This window comes from Podarcis vaucheri (assembly GCF_965113315.1).
Source record: "Podarcis vaucheri genome assembly, chromosome: 7".
Lineage (NCBI taxonomy): Eukaryota > Metazoa > Chordata > Lepidosauria > Squamata > Lacertidae > Podarcis > Podarcis vaucheri.
In genome coordinates, this window is record NC_138765.1 from 85,405,981 (window position 1) to 85,428,773 (window position 22,793).

Here is a 22,793-nt window from a genome sequence, read left to right on the forward strand (position 1 = left end):
AGAACTTGGAAGCTCCTTTGGAAGAATTTGAGTGTGAGATCTGCTTAGGCGTTTTGTTAGCAAGGAGGATTAGTTTCTAGACCTCATGGTACGGGTGGGAAGCCCTCCCCCAAAGGCAGGGTTGGTTTCAGCTTGTGAAGGGGTGGGGTGGGAATTTAAGCAGTTAGGTAAAGGGACCCCTGACTGTTAGGTCCAGTCGCGGACAACTCTGGGGTTGTGGCGCTCATCTCACTTTACTGGCTGAGGGAGCCGGCAGACAGCTTCCGGGTCATGTGGCCAGCATGACTAAGCCGCTTCTGGCAAACCAGAGCAGTGCACGGAAATGCCGTTTACCTTCCCGCCGGAGCGGTACCTATTTATCTACTTGCACTTTGACGTGCTTTCAACGGGAGCTCACCCCATCGCGGGGGATTCAAACCACCGGCCTTCTGATCGGCAAGCCCTAGGCTCTGTGGTTTAGACCACAGTCCCACCCGTGTCCCACAGCAATTAAAGGTAAAGGGACCCCTGACCATTAGGTCCAGTCGTGACCGATTCTGGGGTTGCAACGCTCATCTCGCTTTATTGGCCGAGGGAGCCGGCGTACAGCTTCTGGGTCATGTGGCCAGCATGACTAAGCCGCTTCTGGCAAACCAGAGCAGAGCACGGAAATGCCGTTTACCTTCCCGCCGGAGTGGTACCTATTTATCTATTTGCACTTTGACGTGCTCTCGAACTGCTAGGTGGGCAGGAGCAGGGACCGAGCAATGGGCGCTCACCCTGTCGTGGGAATTCGAACCGCCGACCTTCTGATCGGCAAGCCCTAGGCTCTGGGGTTTAGGCCACAGCGCCACTCGTGCCCCACAGCAGTTAGGGATGCTCAAAAAAGACTTCAGGGAACACATTGCTGAAAACATTAAGACCACCGACCAGAAGCTCTTCAAATATATTAGCAGCAGGAAACCATCTAGAGAGGCAGTGGGATGACAAGGGAGTCAAAGGAGGATAAGGAAATTGCAGAGACACTGAATGAGTTATTTGCATCAGTCTTCACAATGCAGGATGTTGGACACACCCCAAGGCCTGAACTAACTTTTGAAGAAGGTGAGTCCTGGAAAGACAGATAGTAGTGAGGGGAGGTCAAGTTCTAGGCCTAGTAGTCATTAAGTGTTTTTGTGCTTGAATCCTGCAAGCTGAGAGAACAGGATTCTAGAATAGATGGTTCATTGGCTTGATCTAGCAGGCTGTTCTTCTCCTCAAGGAACCCAGGAGGTAGTTGGCAGGACCGGAAGCCCACAGGAGGGTGGCGTGGGAAGGGGTGATCTCACCAAGAGGGATGCTGAAGAGTGGAGGGCCTTTTCCCTTTCAAGAAAATGACCTTTGCCACCCCGGGAATATCGACCCAGCCAGCTGCAGCAACCCGGCCCCCAAACAAGCCACAGGGACTTCCAGATGCTGTGATTATTGGGCACTCATCCTGATTAAGGACTCCTCTTCCCATATGAACCTACCTGGTCCGCCTGAGATCATCTTCTGAGGCCCTTCTTTGTGTGTCTCCTCCTCGAGAGGTCCGGAGGGTGGCAACACGAAAACGGGGTCTCCTCTGAAGTGGCCCCCCATCTGTGGAATGCTCTCCCCAGGGAAGTTCGCCTGGCACCTTCATGATACACTTTTAGGCACCAGGCAAAAACATTTCTTTTTAACCAGGCCTTTGCTTGATTTGATTGACATCCTATGCCCTTTTAAAATGATTTTTTTAAAGGGGGGTGTTATTGGGTTGCTGTTTTTAATTTTATTTGAGTATGCATTTTGTGGTTTTATATTTTGATTTTGTTCTCTGAACCGCCCTGAGACCCCCAGGTATAGGGCAGTATATAAATTCAATAAAATAATAATAATAATAATAATAATAATAATAATAATAATAATTTATTGTTATGTACTGAAGTTCTCACCCTGTGCCAGCAGGGGGATACTGTAGAGAGTTTTCACTCAGGTCCACATATGCAAATAAGGGATTGAAAGTGACGTTCAGTGATTGGATAGTTACAGAAAATGGTTACTGTTGCCTTGTAGTTGAGCTCTATATAAGCAGGCTGGCTGAACCCTTCCGTTCAGTTCTGTTCTGGCCTGTGAATAAACAAGAGCTGTTTGAAGAATTGCTGTGTCGTCTGATATGTTCACTCACAACCTAACACTGGCGACGAAGGTGGTATCGATGGGCATCAGAGCTGAAATACTGAGCGAAATAATAATAATAATAATAATAATAATAATAATAATAATAATAATAATAGCATATGCTGGATCAGGCCATCGTCCTGCTCTCATGGTGGCCAGCCATTTGCCCATTGTGGGAAACTCACACCCCTGATCCAACAGAGGCCCATCTTCTGCTCTTGGTGCTATAACCTGCCAACTCCAAGAGGGAGTTTGCCACTTGGATTGCAAGCTCTGGGCAAGTTTGTGGCTCCTCCTGGCCAGTCAGTGCAGGGTGTGGGACTCTGCCCTGGTGGTCCTGGAGATTCACCTGGCAGAGTGAAAAGATAACTGCTGCTTCGCCCATCCCTGTGGGCCTCTTCCCGAACTCAAGAGGCTCTGATGTATGTTGTCTACTCCTTCCGCCATAGCTGTCAACCATCCCTTATTTGGCGGGAAAGTCCCTTATCCCAGCGCCGTGTCCCGCTGCTGTCCCGTATTGATGATGTCCCTTAAATTTCCCAGTTTTCAAAGGAAGCAGCTCCTCTCCCTCCCTGCCGGCCAGGGACGAGGGAGGCTCCAGCTGTGTTGCTTGGCTGCGTTGCTCACCCAATAAGGAGTCTAAGAATGACTGGGGGGTGGAGCTTGCATGTATTGTGCTGATCAAATCGGCCGCATTGCCTGGGGACTTGCCTTTGCTCAGCGCTTCCCAGCGGAGAGGTGACAGTGGTTTTCCTTGCTGCATCCCCTTTGCCGGGTTGCTGCGCTGTGGGAACCACCGCTTGAGGCTTCGTTTGGCTGCTGGCTGGGCTTTCTGCCTTTGGCTCGGAGGGGCTCAGAAGTTGAACATACCTGTGCCCGGAAAATCCCTTATTTTGGCTGCTGATCCCTTATTTTCGAGGCTGCTGGTCCCTTTTTTTCAAATCTGTAAGTTGACAGCTATGCCTTCCGCGCAGTGGGGAGACCCCCGGGGGAGAAGAGCAGCGTTTTGCCTAGGTGCCTTTGGAAGCAACAGTTGGGCAATTGCAGAGCCCCAGTAATGATTCTCAGTATCATAAAACATAATTAGAAAATGCCTGGGATGCCTGTGGCAGAACCCTCGCTCAGTGTCAGGAAATGTGGGTGGGAGAGAGGAGGCCGCCTTTTCTGGAAGGCTGTGTGTGTATAAGGGCTGGCGGATGTATTAAAAACTCCTTTGCGAGCCGGTCTGGGTCCCGAGATCTCACATTGGGGAATCTTTCGGTGAATGTTAGGTTCACGTGGGGTGTGTGTGTGTTAAATAGGGAAGGCTGAGTTTCATAGCTCATAAATCCCTGTAATGGGAAACTTGTTGACACAGCCTGCCCAGGAGCCCTGCTAATGTTACACAGCTACGCTTAGTGCCCTCCAGGCCAGCTCCCCCCCTCTCTGTGCATCAACGATGCTGTGAGGCTCATCACACAGAGCCACCCAGGACCAGCAGCCACGAGTCAGGCCTGGCTGTGCAATAAGGTAAAGGTAAAGGGACCGCTGACCATTAGGTCCAGTCGTGGCCGACTCTGGGGTTGCGGCGCTCATCTCGCTTTACTGGCCGAGGGAGCCAGCGTACAGCTTCCGGGTCATGTGGGCAGCATGACTAAGCCGCTTCTGGCGAACCAGAGCAGCGCATGGAAACGCCGTTTACCTTCCCGCTGGAGTGGTACCTATTTATCTACTTGCACTTTGATGTGCTTTCAAACTGCCAGGTTGGCAGGAGCAGGGACCGAGCAACGGGAGCTCACCCCATTGTGGGGATTCGAACTGCCAACCTTCTGATCGGCAAGTCCTAGGCTCTGTGGTTTAACCTCCAGCGCCACCCACATCCCTGGGTGTGCAACAGGTGCAGTGAAAAAAAAATGGAAACCTGAAGAAATTTGATGCATGGGGGTCTTCCAGGAAGCTTGGGCCATTTTATCCAACCCCCTGATCTACAATTCGCACTCAGAACTCAGGGCTCTCCGTAGCCAAATGACCTCCAAGTGTGACTTGGAGTAACTGGAAGATGGTTGGGCTTTCTCAATCTCAAAAGGACTCTGTGCCAGTGAAGGCAGAGAGTGGAGTGTGTGTACCTTTCGAAAGAGGGTTTGGGTAGAAAACTTTCCATGACACTGCATCCCAGTTTCCTAGGTCCTTTCCAGACAAAGCACAGCCGATTAGATGGGACACCCAAATTGCCGGCAAGTCAGGGGGCTTATTGTGGCTCTTGGGAACCTTATGACACGGCCTCTCCTTTTCAGGATCTTTGTGAACCGGAGTCTGGCGCTGGAAAAGATCAAATGTTTCGGCTTTGACATGGACTACACTCTCGCAAGTAAGTAAGAGGCCACCAGAAAACCAGCTTGCTCCATCTTCCATGTGACACAAAGGAGACGGGGAACAGACCCCTGTAAATTTTAAGCTGAGGAACCAGGTGATAAAAGTTGTGCCCCAAGATGCCCAAAAACTCTTGTTTTTATACTTTATTTTAATTTTTCCTTTCTGAATCACTTTGAGCTATTTTTTGTGAAAAAGCAACTAATAAAGGGGATATACCGAGTCCTTGGGGGAGTTGGGCTGTCAAAGTCAACACCCCACTTTTTTTCTTATATCAAATACTAATACTAAATGGTTCCTCCCTGTTCAGGGGCAGTCTACCTCTGAGTATACAAGCAACAGGGGAAAGTTAGTCCGGCTTGGGTGGGACACCTGGCTGCAGTTCTTGTCCACATTGCATAGATACTTCATTTTGATTGCTTTCTAAAATTTGCTTGTTTGTTTATTTATTATTTCATAAAATTTTTGCACCGCTTGACTGTAGAAAAATCGAAGCGATTTTCAAAGAAGCCCCCAAACAAACAAAACACACACACAAAACCACAACACTAAGAAAATTAACAATAATTTAAGACATTGTTAAAATAGCAATAATAACAATTGTTTAGGCTTGTTCATAATTCCATGACACAGAATAAAAGTAGAATCCAGTTGCTACTCCAATGACTCTAGAATATCCAAAGCAAGATGATGAAAAAGAATTTGAGGATATTGACAAATACGGAAGTGCAAATGGAAGTTTGCCTTATTTAGCAAACATATTCAGACCTGGCATAACAAATGCAACTAACATACTTAGCAGAAAAACGCCCAAGCTTATAACGAATGGTTCCTTTAAAGTATCCTAAAACACGTTTCATTGCATTCCAATCTTGCTGTATTGGCTTGGACATTTTTCTGCTAAGTACATTAGAATCATAGAATCATAGAGTTGGAAGAGACCACAAGGGCCATTGAGTCCAACCCCCTGCCAAGCAGGAAACACCATCAGAGCACTCCTGACATATGGTTGTCAAGCCTCTGCTTAAAGACCTCCAAAAAAGGAGACTCCACCACACTCCTTGGCAGCAAATTCCACTGTCGAACAGCTCTTACTGTCAGGAAGTTCTTCCTAATGTTTAGGTGGAATCTTCTTTCTTGTAGTTTGGATCCATTGCTCCGTGTCCGCTTCTCTGGAGCAGCAGAAAACAACCTTTCTCCCTCCTCTATATGACATCCTTTTATATATTTGAACATGGCTATCATATCACCCCTTAACCTCCTCTTCTCCAGGCTAAACATGCCCAGCTCCCTTAGCCGTTCCTCATAAGGCATCATTTCCAGGCCTTTGACCATTTTGCTTGCCCTCCTCTGGACACGTTCCAGTTTGTCAGTGTCCTTCTTGAACTGTGGTGCCCATTAGTTGCATTTGTTATGCCAGGTCTGGATATGTTTGCTAAATAAAGCCAACTTCCAATTTCATTTCTGTATTTGTCAATATCCTCAAATTCTTTTTCATCATCTTACTTTGGATATTCTAGAGTCATTGGAGTAATCATTGCAAAGGGGGGGAAAGACCACCGGGCCGTATTTGATAGATGGGGCCCAAGATTTCCTGAGTTTGCTTTGCAACTTTTTTTTTTTTTGGGGGGGGGGGAGTCAAACCAGCCTGCAAAGTTAAACCCAGGAAATGCCTCCCCCAAAGGTTTGATGAGGCCCAAACTACTGAAGGTAATGGGGCCCTTTATATGTCCAACTGTCCTTTGTCAACAACAAATTGTCGCTGTTTTTTGTGTTGAATATATGCTATATGGTAATTTATGGACCTAACGGGTATCTAAAGCCATTTGCACATAACAAAATATGTATTTTATCAAAGTACAGTCATATCTCGAGTTGAATGCGCTTCGGGTTGAGCGCATTCGAGTTGCGTTCCGTGGCAACCCGGAAGTAACGGAGCACATTACTTCCGGGTTTCGCCGCTTGCGCATGCGCAGATGCTCAAAATGACGTCATGTGCATGCGCGGTAGCGGTGAAACGCGACCCGCGCATGTGCAGACGCGCCGTCGCGTCTTGCATTCCATTTGGGATGCGAATGGGGATCCGGAACGGATCCCATTTGCATCCTGAGGTACCACTGTAATTGTTGAACTGAAATACATTTAAGAAGAATTATATTAATAGTGAAATACACACTGTCGCTGTATGTAAGTTTTATTTTATTTGTTTTTTATCTTATATTTTGGAAATGTACATCCAGGGTTTTTTCCCCTTTAAATTTTTTGGGGGGCCCCAAGAGCGTGGGGCCCTAAGCTATAGTTTGTTTAGCTTATCTGTAAATCCGGCACTGCTCCCTAAACTGCCTTTTGCCTCTGCAGTGTACAAATCTCCGGACTACGAGGAGTTGGCTTTTGAGCTGCTGCTGGAGCGCTTGGTGTCCATTGGCTACCCCCATGAGATCCTGGAGTATAGATACGACCCCACTTTCCCCACCAGGTAAGGGAGCAGCGATGCCTTGGCAGCCCAGAGGTGGCCAGGGGGAAAGGACCCACCCTCCTCACCCGCCCTCTCCTCTTCCTCAGGGGCCTCGTATTTGACGCCATGTACGGGAATTTGCTGAAGGTGGACTCCCACGGGAACCTACTGGTCTGTGCCCACGGCTTCCGCTTCCTCAAAGGGTAGGTGACGTCCTCCAACACAAGCAGAACCACATAACACTGGGGACCACATAACACCGGGCCTGAGAGATCTGCATTGGCTCCCAGTATGTTTCCAGGCACAATTCAAAGTGCTGGTGTTGACCTTTAAAGCCCTAAACGACCTCGGTCCTGTATACCTGAAGGAGCGTCTCCACCCCCATTGCTCAGCCCGGACACTGAGGTCCAGCGCTGAGGGCCTTCTGGCGGTTCTGTCGCTGCGAGAAGTGAGGTTACAGGGAAGTTTTTACTATTTAATGCTGTTTTGTTTTTAACACTCGATTGGGAGCCGCCCAGAGTGGCTGGGGAAACTCAGCCAGATGGGCGGGGTATAAATAATAAATTATTATTATCATTATATTTACTTTCTCCAGTCCCCACCAGCTGTGGGTCTTTGCTGCTCCCCCAAGGAAAGCAGTCAGCCCTGGGAAGCCCCAAGGAGAAGGTCCTCTTACGTCTTGTGGGATGTGGGGGGGGGGAGGACGGGACTTTCCTTCCTCGGAGGTTTTTAAGAAGACCATCTGCAGGGATTCTTTAGCTGTGGTTCCTGCGTTGCAGGGGGTTGGACTGGATGACCTTTGTGGGTCCCTTCCGATTCTGTGATCCCAAAACATAAAAATAAAGAAGGTCCTTTCGAACCTTCGGATCTCCTTCCCTCCTTCCATGGGTTCCATTTCCAAAAATGTAAACTTTTTCCTACCGTTACCAATCTATTTATATCTATATATCTATATATCTATATATATATAATGTTTATTTTTTATTTTTTTACTTTTTACCAACAACCAAACCACAAATAGTGAACCCCCCCAGGCGGCTGATACATTGGGTATACATAATCAATAATAACATATTCAAATCAACCATATGTACAATTTTATATACGTTAACACTCCTCCATCCACAAGGTTTATTTAACTTTAAACATTTTAATTGCCCCAAATTGTTCAAACCCACCCAAATAATTCAATATCTTCTCAAACCAATCCTCCTCTTTCTCACTGACCTGAAGCCCTTTCATTCTGTGTATCTTCACAGTTAGATATTCTAAAATTATAATATTATTTACTTTTTTCCTCCATTGGTTCACCCCTAACTCTTCTGCATTTTTCCAATTACTCGCTATAACCTGTCTGGCTGCAGTTACCATCAATTTTACCCATTTACATTCCTCTTTTGTTTTTAACTCGGTGCTACTCAGACGAATAAGAACCATTAAAATTGTGGGTAGGAAGGTGGGAATAGCTAAATTCATGGTTCTTATCAATCTATTATGTAATCATATTAACCAAAGTTCATTTCACTTTACGGGTGTCAACTGTTTACAGTGGTCTTTTAAGTATATTACAAATTTCTTCCAGTCTTTTAAGAAATACTTGGTCTTCCTGGTTTCTGATCTTTCATGGCAATCTTGCCATTTCTGCATTTTCCATCAGTTTGGTTTGCCATTCTTCTCTGGCTGGTATTTCTCCTTCTTTCCATCTCTGGGCTAGAAAGCCTTCTTGCTGCCATCGTTGCATACATAAATCTTTTATTTTCTTTTGGTAGGTCCTCACCTATTCTACCTAACAGAAAAGCCTCTGGTTTTTTAATAAAAGTTTTCTTTAGTTCATTATATATCATTTCCCAGAAAGCTTTTACTGCCCCACAGGACCCCACCACATATGATAAAAAGGTACCTTCTTTTCTTTTACATTTCCAGCACAAATTTGAGCTGGTTCTGTACATTTCCGCAATTGTACTCGGAGTCAGGTACCAACAATACATTGTTTTCATATAATTTTCTTTCAACGAACAGCAGGCCATAAACATCAGGTCCTGTCTCCATAACCTTTCCCATGATGAAAATTGTATATATTGGACTACTGCAATGCGCACCACATGGGGCTACCTTTGAAGGTGACTCGGAAACTGCAATTAATCCAGAATTCGGCAGCTAGACTGGTGACTGGGAGTGGCCGCCGGGACCACATAACCCTGGTCCTGAGAGATCTGTATTGGCTCCCAGTACGTTTCCGAGCACAATTCAAAGTGTTGGTGCTGACATTTAAAGCCCTAAATTGCCTCGGCCCAGTATACCTGAAGGAGCGTCTCCACCCCCATCATCCAGCCCAGACACTGAGATCCAGCGCGGAGATTCTGGCGGATCCCTCGCTGCGAGAAGTCAAGTTACAGGGAACCAGGCAGAGGGCCTTCTCGGTAGTGGCGCCCTCCCTGTGGAACGCCCTCCCACCAGATGTGAGAGAACAAGAACTACTAGACTTTTAGAAGACATCTGAAGGCAGACCTGTTCAGGGAAGTTTTTAATGTGTGACATTTTAATGTATTTGTAATCTTTGCTGGAAGCCGCCCAGATTGGCTGGGGAAACCCAGCCAGATGGGTGGGGTATAAATAATAAATTATTGTTATTATTTATTATATTATAACCAAAATCTCTTGCCCAGTGTATCACCACTGAATTAACGTCTTCATCTTTAGTAAACCATTCTGATTCTATGATTCTTCCAGGAAGAGCCCAGCCGCGTTGAGGTCTAGGCGGGGGGAGCTGCTATGGAGGGGGGCAAGTTGGTTGCTCAGTCCCCATCAGGATGGGGCTTCTGCCCACTGGGGGGCTGTTGCAAAGAGGCTGCCACCGCTGAGCTTGCAGAGGGAAACCAGGGCAGTGGGTGCGAAGGGTCCCCTCTGTATCTCCCTCCTTCCTGGCTGCAAGATCTCTCCGAAGGTCATCTAGCTGCAGGAATTTTAAGCTAAGCTATCCCTGACAGGTGGCTCCCCAACCTCTGTTTAGAAACCTCCACCACCTTCTGAGGAAGTCCATTCCATGGCCAAACAGCTCTTACCGCCAGGAAGTTCTTCATTCTTTTGCCACGTGCTGCTTGTGGGATGTGGATGGGTCCATTATTATTATTATTATTATTATTATTATTATTATTATTATTACAGTGAACGCTCGGGTTGCGAACGTGATCCGTGCGGGATGCATGTTTGCAACCCGCAGCATTCACAACCTGTGTCTGCGCACCCGTGGGTTGCGTTTCGGCACTTCTGCACATGCGCAAAGCGCAGTTTAGTGCTTCTGCAAATGGATGGGTCTTTAACCTTCCTTCTGTGGGTTTTCCTACAGTAGGGTTACCAGATTTTTTCCAATGAATCCGGGGATGCTTTAATTAATTAATTAATTAATTAATTAATCACTACGCATTCGGGATGGTGATGCTGCAGCGATGGCGGGGACAGAGGGGCCGCCTTCTTCTTGACCTCAACCGCCACGTTTCCCCTTCCTCCGAGGCTTCTATCTCTTTTCTCCATGAGCCTGGGCAGCCCCTGAGTTGTTGGTTCTTCACTGGTGGTGGTGGGGAAGTGGTGCGCAGTGGGTCAGGCAGGGAAGGCGGAGAAGGAGGGCTGAGAGCGACAGCAAGGCTCTGGCAGCGCGATGCCTCCCTTCCCATCAGAGCAGCCCCAATCCCATTCCTACTTGCGTGCAAGCAGGAGGGGGCGGGGATCCCTCAGCTGTGAAGGAAGGCTTCCCGTTCCCTAACTGAGAGATCCCCGTCCCGCTCCTGCTTGCACGCAAGTAGGAGTTGGGAGGCTGCTCCGATAGGCAGCATGAAGCCTCCCTTCACAGCTTAGTTGCTGGGGTCAGGGAAGGTGGAGGCAGCCCGGAAACTGCATCTTCGAGCCCCTGCACCACCATCACATGGGGACTTCTGAGCAGCTCCTGAAGCCAGCCAGAGCCAACTGCTCCGGGCTGCTGAGACTGCCGCTGCTGCGTTTCCCGGGAACATTAGATGAAATCCGGGGATGGAATTTGTCTGGGGACTTATTCACAAATCCAGGGACTGTCCCCCGGAAACGGGGACATCTGGTAACCCTATCCTACAGAGCCAGAGGTGGCAGTCACCTTCTCAGGTAGGAGCAGCTGGCATGACCTTGGCGGTAGCTTCAGTTTGCCCCTTGGAAAGCTGTTATACCTCTCCCCCCCCCCAGCACATTCCTGCCTTGCATTGTTCTGATATCTGGGATGGTTCTTTGCCCTCTACTGCACCCAGGGCTGGGCAGGAAGGAGAAGGGACCCATGGCAAGGTCACTCCCTGCCCTCATGTCTCCCCAGAGCTTCCCAAGCTCTGGGCATCCAAATCACCAGCCGGGCATTTGCTTGCTGTGAACCAAGAACCCTTCGAGGTGTGTCCAAAGGGACCATGCTCTCACAGTGGCCAGTCAGGGAGTTGGAATTCTGCAAGCGGGATTCGAACGCAAGAGCAACTCTCCCCGCTCCTGTGTTGCTGGTATTCAGGAGGAGGCAGAACACAGCTCTGGTGGCTGCCAGTAGCCCTTTCTGCCATGAATTTGCCCAATCCAGGAGGCAGGATTGCTGCCTTTTCAGGATCAAGGCCCCATATCTCCCCTTTCCTAGGGTCAGATAATTGGCGTTGCTTTGCCCTTGCCCCCTTCCCTGCCAATTTCGAGGTCTCTGCCATTCTGAGAGCAGAACCAGCGCCCTCTTTGCCCTCCCTGCCAGCAAGATGCCCCTGCTCTCTCTTTCCCCACGGAGGTGCCCCCCCTCTGTTTTTGTCCCTGGAACAGGCTGAGAATAGCTATTGCAGGCGGTCCAGCCTGCAGGAGGGGGAGGCTGCAGTTGGGGGGGGATAGTTCCCAGCTGCTGTCATGATGCTAAATCTTGCCCAGATGACTTTCCCTTTCCTATAGCACGGATACTTCCCTAAGTGCCAGGCTTATTGTCCCCGGATCGCACCAGCCCTGGCGTCCCTCCTGATGCCACGGGGCACAGATCCCTCTTGCCTGAAACTAGGACAGGGTTGGGCAGCTGGGGGTGCAAGGAATTGGCAGAGAAATGGGGAAGCCCCAAATTAGACATTGGTTCGAAGGCAGGCAGAGCCTCCCTCAGTCGGGGAAAGCTGGGCTGCAAGGAGGCCCAGCTGATCACTGGGAAACAGGAAGAGACAGCGTGGTGCAGTGGTTAAAGTGTCGGATTGTGACCTGGGGGACCGGGGTTCAGTTCCCCACTCAGTCACGAAGCTCGCTGGGCGTGAAATTGGGGCTCAGTCCCTGCCCCCTCAGTGCTACTTATCTCACAGGGAAAAAGATGGGATGGAAATAAATAAACTTAAAAGGGTGATGGCAGCCAAAATGGAGGACTTTCTGCTGCCCCCCCGCCATCCAAGAGGGGGGCCTGGTATGGACAGAGTGGCCGGGAAGACTCCCCCCCTCTTTCTCTTCTAAAAGCAGAACAGGGTTTCGGTGGGTCCAGAGCCAGCTTGTCACTCACCTGGCATCAGGTGACATCAGGTGACACCTGGCTTGAGAGCAGTACATGTGAAAAGGATCTAGGAGTCACTGTATTCTGCTCTGGTCAGACCTCACCTGGAGTACTGTGTCCAGTTCTGGGCACCACAATTCAAGAAGGACACTGACAAACTGGAACGTGTCCAGAGGAGGGCAACCAAAATGGTCAAAGGCCTGGAAACGATGCCTTATGAGGAACGGCTAAGGGAGCTGGGCATGTTTAGCCTGGAGAAGAGGAGGTTAAGGGGTGATATGATAGCCATGTTCAAATATATAAAAGGATGTCACATAGAGGAGGGAGAAAGGTTTTCTGCTGCTCCAGAGAAGCGGACACGGAGCAATGGATCCAAACTACAAGAAAGAAGATTCCACCTAAACATTAGGAAGAACTTCCTGACAGTAAGAGCTGTTCGACAGTGGAATTTGCTGCCAAGGAGTGTGGTGGAGTCTCCTGCTTTGGAGGTCTTTAAGCAGAGGCTTGACAACCATATGTCAGGAGTGCTCTGATGGCGTTTCCTGCTTGGCAGGGGGTTGGACTCGATGGCCCTTGTGGTCTCTTCCAACTCTAGGATTCTATGATTCTATTTATTATCTGTGATTATATATGATGATATTATTTCCCTCCATGAATTTATCTAAACCCCGTGGTGGAAAATCAAATTACATGCTGCATGAACACGCTGAGTAGCCTGTCCATCAGTTTGGAGGGGTGGGAGATGAAGTTCGAATTTCATTTCACCGTATTTTTCGCCCTGTAGGACGCACCCGACCATAGGACGCACCTTGTTTTAGAGGGGGAGAACAAGAAAAAAAAATCTCCCCCTCTCTGTGCAGCGCCCCTTCAGCGAAGCGGCAGGAGAAATGGAGACCCTTCCATTTCTCCTCCCGGTTCGCTGAAGGGGTGCTGCGCCTTAGCTGAAGGGGCACCTACCCTTCAGCGAAAGGAACCTGAAGCCTCCAGAGTGCAATGGGAGCTCCTGCTGTGCTCCGGAGGCTTCAGGCGGCTATCTGGAGAGCAAGAGGGGTCGGTGCGCACTGACCCCTCTCGCTCTCCAGGCTTCAGCGAAAGCAACGCAAAGCGTCCAGAGTGCAGAGGGAGCGCTCCCTCTGCGCTTCGGAGGCTTTGCGTTGCTATCGCTGAAGCCAAGGAGCCTGCATTCGCTCCATAAGACGCACACCCATTTCCCCTTAATTTTTGGAGGGGAAAATGTGCGTCTTATAGAGCGAAAAATAGGGTATATACTGCCCCATCCGAAAGGAGCCCAGAACAGCAAGACAGTCACAATGGAGTGTGGATGTATCTCTCTCTTTCCGTGTGTAATCTCTCCTGCTGGGGAGCCCACTTGGGGAGAGTCTGCTTTTGTTCTCCCACCCAGTTTGAGGGTTTCTCAGCCTTGTGGGATGCTGGATTTACTGGGTCCCCTCTGGCCCAATCCAGCAGCCAGCCAGGGGCCAGCGGTGAGCAACGGATCCCCCAATTCACCGCTCCCTTTGTGCACAGCCTTACTCTCCAAACCTCTGAACGGAGGGGGAGGTTTGGGGTTCCCAGTCTGCTGGTTCCTTCCATCCCCCCTCACCTGCTTCCCCATTATACACCCCCCACCTCATGCCTGTGTTCTGTCCCCTCCCTCTCCCTGCTTTTAGGGCTGAGATCTGGAATTATTACCCCAACAAGTTCATCCAGAGGGATGACATGAAGAGGTTCCACATCCTGAACACATTATTCAACTTGACAGGTGAGTGCAGATGGGAGAGACAGCGATTGATGGCTCCTTGCCACAATAGCTCTGATGGGTAAAGGTAAAGGGACCCCTGACCATTAGGTCCAGTCGTGACCGACTCTGGGGTTGCGGCGCTCATCTCACTTTATTGGCCGAGGGAGCCGGCGTACAGCTTCCGGGTCATGTGGCCAGCATGACTAAGCCGCTTCTGGCGAACCAGAGCAGCGCACAGAAACACCGTTTACCTTCCTGCTGGAGCGGTACCTATTTATCTACTTGCACTTTGACATGCTTTCAAACTGCTAGGTTGGCAGGAGCAGGGACCGAGGAACGGGAGCTCACCCCGTCGCGGGGATTCGAACCACCGACCTTCTGATCAGCAAGTCCTAGGCTCTGTGGTTTAACCCACAGCGCCACCCGCGTCCCAATAGTTCTGATCTTCCGCCACAATTAGAGGCAGAAATGCTGGAAGTTTCTGGAAGCCACAGGAGGGAGAATTGCTCTTGCGCTCTCATTCTGTTTGCTGGTTTCCCAGAAGAGGCATTTGGTTAGCCGCTGGGGGGAGAAGTGGGTGCCACCATGGGACTGAAACTGCCTTAGTTGTGCTGGTCAGTGATCTCCGGGTAGGCTAGGGACAGAGGTGAAAGCTGTTTCCTGGTCCTGCTGGATCTCTCAGCGGCCTTTGATACCATCGACCATAACATCCTTCTGGACCGCCTAGAGGAGCTGGGGGCACTTTTATTCAGTGGTTCCGCTCCTTACTCCTGGACCGTGTCCAGAAAGTGGTGATGGAGGATGAGTGTTCAGACCCCTAGGCTCTCACTTGTGGGGTGCCTCAGGGTTCCGTCCTCTCCCCCATGCTTTTTAACATCTACATGAAGCTGCTGGGAGAGATCATCACGGGGTTTGGGCTGGGTGTTGATCAGTACAGTGGTACCTCGGGTTAAGTACTTAATTCGTTCCGGAGGTCCGTTCTTAACCTGAAACTGTTCTTAGCCTGAAGCACCGCTTTAGCTAATGGGGCCTCGCGCCGCTGGAGCACGATTTCTGTTCTCATCCTGAAGCAAAGATCTTCACCCGAAGTACTATTTCTGGGTTAGCGGAGTCTGTAACTTGAAGTGTATGTAACCTGAAGCGTATGTAACCCGAGGTACCACTGTATGTGGATGATACCCAGCTCTACTCCTCCTTTAAATTGGAACCAGTGAACATCCTGTGTGAGTGTCTGGAGGCAGTGGGGGGGTGGGGAGTGGATGGCGGCTAACAAATTGAGGTTGAATCTGGACAAGACAGAAGTACAGTCATACCTAGGGTTAAAGTTGCTTCAGTTTGAGCATTTTCAGGTTGCTTTCCGCGGCGATCCGGAAGTAACAGAATAGGTTACTTCCGGGTTTTGCCACTCGCACATGCACAGACACTCAAAATGACGTCACATGCATGTGCAGAAGCGGTGAATCACGACCCACGCACGTGCAGATGCAGGTTGCATCCAGAGGTACCACTGTACCGTTTTTTTTTGGGGGGGGGACAGGAAAGTGTGAGGGGCTCCCTGGTCCTGAATGGAGTATCTGTGCCCATAAAGGACCAGGTGTGCAGCCTAGGAGTAATTTTGGACTCGCAGCTGCCCATGGAGGCCTCTGGGTAGCTCTGGGAAGGGATCCCTGCACTTCAACTGACCTCTTCTTTTGAGGTGCCCCACTGACCTCTCCCCCCCTCTTTTCCTCCAGAGACCTACCTGTTTGCCTGCCTGGTGGATTTTTTCACCAACTGCTCCAGATACGTGAAGTGAGTGCGATGGATTGTTTTGCCTGGGCGGTCTGGGTCGAGGGAGCACGAGGTGCTGAACAGTGCCGGGGGGAGGAAGGTGCCTGAAACGGTCCAGAAATCCAAACATCTGTTTGTGGTGTCTCTTCCTTTTCCCCCAGCTGTGACACAGGCTATAAACATGGGAACCTCTTCATGTCCTTCCGAAGCATGTTCCAAGATGTCCGAGACGCCATGGACTATGTCCACCTTTCAGTGAGCAGCGCAGCGTGGGCAGTGAGGGGTGGGCATGGAGAACGACAAGGGAGCATCACCCACCTTTAGAAACCTTGCCCTCTGCCAACCTTCCCCAATTTGGCGTCCGCCAGATGTTTTAGACTTGGCTTCCACCAGCCCAAATCCTCTCAAGATCTCATCAAATCAAATGCAAGAGGTGTTGATTGGCTGGTGCTTTTATGTCATGCTGCGATCTGTGCTGGGGGGGGGTCTGGGAAAGCCCTGAGGAGGCCCTGCTGGCTGCCCCTGAAGCCTTGCCAGAGTTGGAGGGACTCTGATGACCTCTTTGTGTCTTCATCTTCTAGGGCTCCCTCAAGGAGAAGACGCTGGAGAATCTGGAGAAATATGTGGTCAAAGACGTGAGTGTTGCCCAGGCCTAGGTGCAGAATTGCTGTCAGACAGGAAGCTTTCTTTGGGGTTGACCCCTTTGGCCCTTGACAGGAAGGCCTGTTCACCTTGAGCTCACCTTGCCTCCCTCCCACAAAGCCTGCTGAGGCAGGTGCCAGAGGGCCAGGAAGTGTGAGGCAGCTGTCGGTGGAATTCCACTTTTCAAATTTCCTGTGCTCGGTCGTACTTCAACAGCTGTTGACAAAGAATCTGGGGAGCGCAGATCCTTCCCCAAGGTCATTTCACCCAGAGGAACCAGGGGGCTGAGTGACAAGTCCAGAAGTCCCTAATTTGAATCTTGTCTCTGCCCTGACTTCACCAAAAGGGGGTAGAGCTTAGGCAAGCCCCTCCCACCCAGCCTCAACCTTCCCTTCTGCAATATGGGGTAATCATACTCACCCTGCTGGACGTTGCAAGGATTACATCAATCCACTGAACCTAAAGGCAATGCAATTGGCAAATCCTAAGTATTAAAAGGTTGGGACATGGGTGGCGCTGTGGGTTAAACCACAGAGCCTAGGGTTTGCCGATCAGAAGGTCGGCAGTTCAAATCCCAACGACGGGGTGAGCTCCTGTTGCTCGGTCCCTGCTCCTGCCAACCTAGCAGTTCGAAAGCACCTCAAAGTGCAAGTAGATAAATAGGTACCACTTCGGTGGAAAGGTAAACGGTGTTTCCGTGCGCTGCTCTGGTTCACCAGAAGCGGCTTAGTCATGCTGGCCACATGACCCGGAAGCTGTACGCCGGCTCCCTCGGCCAATAAAGCGAGATGAGCGCCGCAACCCCAGAGTCGGTCACGACTGGACCTAATGGTCAGGGGTCCCTTTACCTTTACCTAAAGCCCACAAGCAGGCCCTCTCCCCTCCTGCGGTTTACAGGAACTGGTACCCAGAAACATTTACCGCCTCTGATTGTGGAGAGGCGTGCAACACGCATGCAACACATCTAGCCGTTGTGGCTAGTAGCCATCAATAGCCCTCTCCTCCATGACTTGGTCTGTTCGTAAAACCTTTTATTGGCATCACATACAACATCCAAAACAAAACAAATCAATACAGAATTAGCACTTCCCAGTGGCACAAAACATGTGCTAAAAGAAAGGAGGCAGAGCAGTCTGTCGTATAAAAGGTTTTACGAATGAATTGGTCTGTTCCCCTCTGAGGTCTTGCTGCCTGCCTTCTCCATTTCCTCCTGCCTTGCTTCCACAGCCACGGGTGTCTCTCCTGCTCAGCCGCATGAAGGAGCACGGGAAGGTCTTTTTGGCCACCAACAGCGACTACAATTACACAGATGTAAGTAAGCCCCGGGGACGCGGGTGGCGCTGTGGGTTAAACCACTGAGCCTAGGGCTTGCCAATCAGAAGGTCGGCAGTTCAAATCCCAACGACGGGGTGAGCTCCCGTTGCTCGGTCCCTGCTCTTGCCAACTTAGCAGTTCGAAAGCACGTCAAAGTGCAAGTAGATAAATAGGTACCACTCCGGCGGGAAGGTCAACGGTGTTTCCATGCGCTGCTCTGGTTCGCCAGAAGCGGCTTAGTCATGCTGGCCACATGACCCGGAAGCTGTACGCCGACTCCCTTGGCTAAAAAAGCAAGATGGAGCGCCGCAACCCCAGAGTCTGCCAAGACTGGACCTAATGATCAGGGGTCCCTTTACCTTTAAGTAAGCCCCACCCCACCCCACCCCATGGCTCACCAAGGGTGGATGGGTGCACCTCTGTTCTCCCCCCTTTGTGTCTGGCTCCACCCATGGGGAGAAGACGTGGCCGGCTGCCAGACGCATGCAACACTCTGCCCCCCACTTCTGTGGGTCTTCCCCACTGAGCTATCCGCCCAGTGCCACTGCCCCACACAATGCCATTGCAGGCAGGGGGACATTGTTGGCTGGCAGGGGTCAGGAGGGGGAGCCACAGAGTCAGAGACGTGATGGCGGCCGGGGTGCCTCCTTTGGAAACAAGGAAGACGAGCCTGTCTTGGGTTCGGGTTCCTGAAGGAAGCTCCAGTGACACGTGGGTCTGTCCCTTTGCAGGCGATCATGACGTACTTGTTTGACTTCGGAGAAGACGACGTGGTGAGTCGCCGCTTTCTCCGATTGCTAGCTCTCACTCTTTCTCTTGCTCCCTGCTCCCAAGTGTAGCATTCCAAAAGCAAGGAAGGATTGGACTCTGATTAATAATATACACACGAGGCTTGACCAGCAAGACTCTGGGAGGGGTGCCAGTAATAATCCTGTCCACCCCTTGGCCCAGGTCGTTTTATTCACAAAAGAACTTTTTACACAGTGTTCGTAAGAACCAATCAGATTTCCTCTGAGCATTTAAAAAAACCCCCACGTGGGGACAAAGTTAAAACTACAAAGAGCTAATTTGAGCATGCATACATAGTTCAGAGTAAATAAAACAGGAATCAAGGAGGAATACTTTTAGGAAACCCCGGAGGTCATAAACGGCAGTAAACAGGAGAGAAGGATGGCAGTATTTACCATCTCCTTGTGAACTCTCTTCCTGGCCCTTAGATTAACAAAACTAAAGAAAGGTACATCAGAGAAGCTACCTACTATCATTATGACCCAGGATGCCTGATGAACAACTGCCCTGTGTATTTAGAATGCTTATAGGTGCCTGTTAGGCGTAGAGAAAGCAAATGACAGAGGTGCAGAGGCTTGTGGGATTCGATCTGAAATTATTGTCAATGAATCAAACCCAGTCAACGCAATGCTTTCATCGCGGACACAGTGACTTGCTCCATATTTCATAATTCCTCATAGCAATCCCTCCTGACCCCCCACACTCTGGATGTTTGCACCCCTACATCAAGGACCATTAGAAAACTCCACGAGCGGGCCTCATGTGAGGAAAGCTTCTTGTCTCCTGCTGGGTGACAGGAATGGGGGGGGGGTTCCCCTTGGCGGGGTGCCGCCTCACGGGTGGGCCAATTCTGGGTTAGAGTGTTGGACCTGGGAGACACCAGGGTTTGAGTCCCTTGCTTGGCCTTGAATGAATCTGTCACTGGGTGTGACATTCTGTCTCAGCTTGACTTACCTCACAGGGTTGTTGTGAGGACAAAATGGGGAGGAGGAGAACCCCTGCATGCCAACTTTCAGAGGAAAGGTGTAATAATAATAATAATAATAATAAGAATTAGAAGAATAATAAGAATAAGAATAATTTATTATTTATACCCCGCCCATCTGACTGGGTCTCCCCAGCCACTCTGGGTGGCTTCCAACCAAATATCAAAAACAATACAGACATTAAAAACTTCCCTAAACAGGTGTCTTTTGAAAGTAAAATAGTTGTTTATTGCCTTGACATCTACTGGGAGGGTGTTCCACAGGGCAGGCGCCACTACCAAGAAGGCCCTCTGCCTGGTTCCCTGTAACTTGGCTTCTCGCAGCGAGGGAACCACCAGAAGGCCCTCGGCGCTGGATCTCAGTGTTCGGGCTGAACGATGGGGGTGGAGACGCTCCTTCAGGTATACTGGACCGAGGCCGTTTAGGGCTTTCAAGGTCAGCACCAACACTTTGAATTGTGCTCGGAAACATACTGGGAGCCAATGAAGATCTTTCAGGACCAGTGTTATATGGTCTTGGCAGCCACTCCCAGTCACCAGTCTCTCTGCTGCATTCTGGATTAATTGCAGTTTCCGAGTCACCTTCAAAGGTAGCCCCACATAGAGTGTATTGCAGTAGTCTAAGCGGGAGATAACCAGAGCATGCACCACTCTGGCGAGACAGTCTGCAGGCAGGTAGGGTCTCAGCCTGTGTACCAGGTGGAGCTGGTAGACAGCTGCCCTGGAATACAAATGTAATAAATAAACCAATAAGCTTCCAGACTCAGAGGTCAGCCTCTTCCCAACAAAGACCCCCTCCGACCCAGCTCTAAGCTGCCCTGATTTTTCCTGTCCCCCGGCAGGAAGCACCCCAGAGCCGGCCTTGGCGCTCCTACTTCGACCTGATTGTGGTGGACACTCGCAAGCCTCTGTTCTTCGCGGAGGGCACTGTCCTTCGGCAAGTCAACACAGTAAGTGCCCTTTTGGTACCAGCTGGCAGTCTGGATGGGGGTAGAGGCATTGCAGGGGGCTGGACTAGATGGCCACTGGAGGGCCCTCCCAGCTTTACTGTTCTATGATTCTATGTTCTATTATCCCTGCTGGGATGGGCCAGGATCTCTGAGTCTGGCTGGGAAAGCCCCTCTTAGAGAAGTTTCTAGAGCAGAACACATGGACAAAGGCAATTCCTTTAGCTTGGGTTCCTGTATTGCAGGGGGTTGAACTAGATGACCCCTGAGGACCTCTTCTCAACTCTACAATTATGTGATTCCGTGCTGAGCAGCTGGAAAGCCACTCACCCTGCCTTCCAGCTTACCTCGTTCCTCCCCTGCCCGACGTAACTCCCTGTCTTTTTTCTCAGGACACAGGGAAGCTGCGGATCGGTACCTACACAGGACCCCTTCAACACTGCGCTGTCTACTCGGGAGGTAAAGCCTGCACCAAAGCTATAGGCCACGTTGGGAAAACTGCCTGGCCTTTAAAAGAACCCCTAATATTAGCCAAATGTGGGCTGCTGCAGAAGGGAAACTGAGCCACAGGGAGTGGCATGAATCCATCAGGTCTGGAATCTGTTGCCTCTGTTGTTAACAAAATCTGCCCTTTCTTCCTTATGGGGTACCCAAGAGCCCATATAGTCTCCTTATGTAGGTTCCCTATTGGTAGGAGAAAATAACAGAGGCCAACCAGAGAATATTGAGAAGCAAAGCAGCTACAGTAGTAAGCCTGATCTTTATTGATCTGTTGCAACAGGGTCCTCACTCACCACACGCAGGAGGGATCAGGAACCCAGAACAATGGTGCGCAAGGCCATATTTAGACATTTTAAATTCCCTGCCCTGGAGCTCAAGACCACCCCTCCATACATCATACATACATCACAGAAGGGGTGTAACCTAAGACCACCCCCCACATACCTACATCACAGAAAAGGTGGTCTAAAACAGAAATTTGAATGTTGTTGTTTTTGCCAGGTTATCTGATTGCCTTTCCTGATAGTCCCATTAAAATGCGGATTACTCAATTCCTGAGACAATGGGAAGGCTCCCTAACCCCTTCCCTCCTTGCAGGGAAAACATTTGGTTGGTTTGGGAATCAAAATGGTTTCAGGTCGGTCTTCCTATGCTGATGTATGTACGTGCTTGGTTGGTACACGTATGAACATTTGACATATATCTAAGACCTCAAAATTCCTATCACACCTCTTCTCTTTCCAGGCTCTTCAGACCTGGTGTGTGACCTTTTGGGAGTGAAGGGCAAGGACATCTTGTACATCGGAGACCACATTTTTGGGGACATTCTCAAATCCAAGAAGAGGCAGGGATGGAGGACCTTCTTGGTGGTGCCTGAGCTGGCCAAGGAGCTGCAAGTCTGGACAGAGAAAAGCGGTGAGGAGGAGGAAGGTTTCAGTGGGTGGAGGCAGGCTCCTCTCACCCCTTTGCAATGACCCAGAGAGCACCACCAGCCATATTCTTTGCACAGTGCCTTGTTAATCTCTGGAACTCCCTCCCACAGGAGTCAGCGCTGGCTAGCAACTTGGATGGCTTTCAAAGAGGATTGGCCAAATTTGTGGAGGAAGAGAGGGCTATTGATGGCTCCTAGCCAGGTGGCTCTGCTCTGCCTCTGCTGGTGGAAACCACAGGAGAGGAGAATCTTGCTGGTGGTCTTCATCTGGTTGGCCACTGTGAGATGAGGGTGCTGGATTAGATGGGCTATTGCCCTGATCCAGCAGCCTCTTATGTTCTCTGCCCTCCCGTGGTTAAAGGGGTGTCCCAGCCCACTCTACCTCCAGATCTTGGCTCTGATCCTTTTACTGGTCCCCAAAACCAGGTCTTATTTCCTAGATGTGTCTCATATAGCTTTGTTACTTGTTGATACCAAGAATCTAAAGACCCACCTCACCCCCAGTCCTAAGAGGTTGAGCTGGCAGTTCTTTTGCACCTCTTTTTCAGAAGCCACACTTAATAGTGTCCATTTCCCCCTCCACAGAACTTTTTGAAGAGCTGCGCAGCCTGGACATCTTCTTGGCTGAGCTATACCAGTAAGTTGGGATTTCTGCCCATTAGCACTTTGCCCGGGTGCTGCCTGTTGTGTGCACATGAGAAATTTGCAA

At 50.0% G+C, this 22,793-nt stretch overlaps 1 protein-coding gene across 1 annotated transcript in view; it reads left to right on the forward strand.

Annotated features, from left to right (window-relative positions):
• Positions 1-22,793, forward strand: part of NT5DC4 (5'-nucleotidase domain containing 4) — a 44,502-nt gene that overhangs the window by 8,733 nt on the left and 12,976 nt on the right. The window contains exons 2-14 of the mRNA XM_082230167.1: positions 4,434-4,507; positions 6,868-6,985; positions 7,072-7,167; positions 14,135-14,226; positions 15,939-15,996; positions 16,137-16,230; positions 16,557-16,610; positions 17,845-17,928; positions 18,663-18,704; positions 20,548-20,655; positions 21,045-21,111; positions 21,898-22,068; positions 22,670-22,721. Coding sequence (XP_082086293.1) covers positions 4,434-4,507; positions 6,868-6,985; positions 7,072-7,167; positions 14,135-14,226; positions 15,939-15,996; positions 16,137-16,230; positions 16,557-16,610; positions 17,845-17,928; positions 18,663-18,704; positions 20,548-20,655; positions 21,045-21,111; positions 21,898-22,068; positions 22,670-22,721 — 1,110 coding nt within the window. The remainder of the gene's footprint in view (positions 1-4,433; positions 4,508-6,867; positions 6,986-7,071; positions 7,168-14,134; positions 14,227-15,938; positions 15,997-16,136; positions 16,231-16,556; positions 16,611-17,844; positions 17,929-18,662; positions 18,705-20,547; positions 20,656-21,044; positions 21,112-21,897; positions 22,069-22,669; positions 22,722-22,793) is intronic.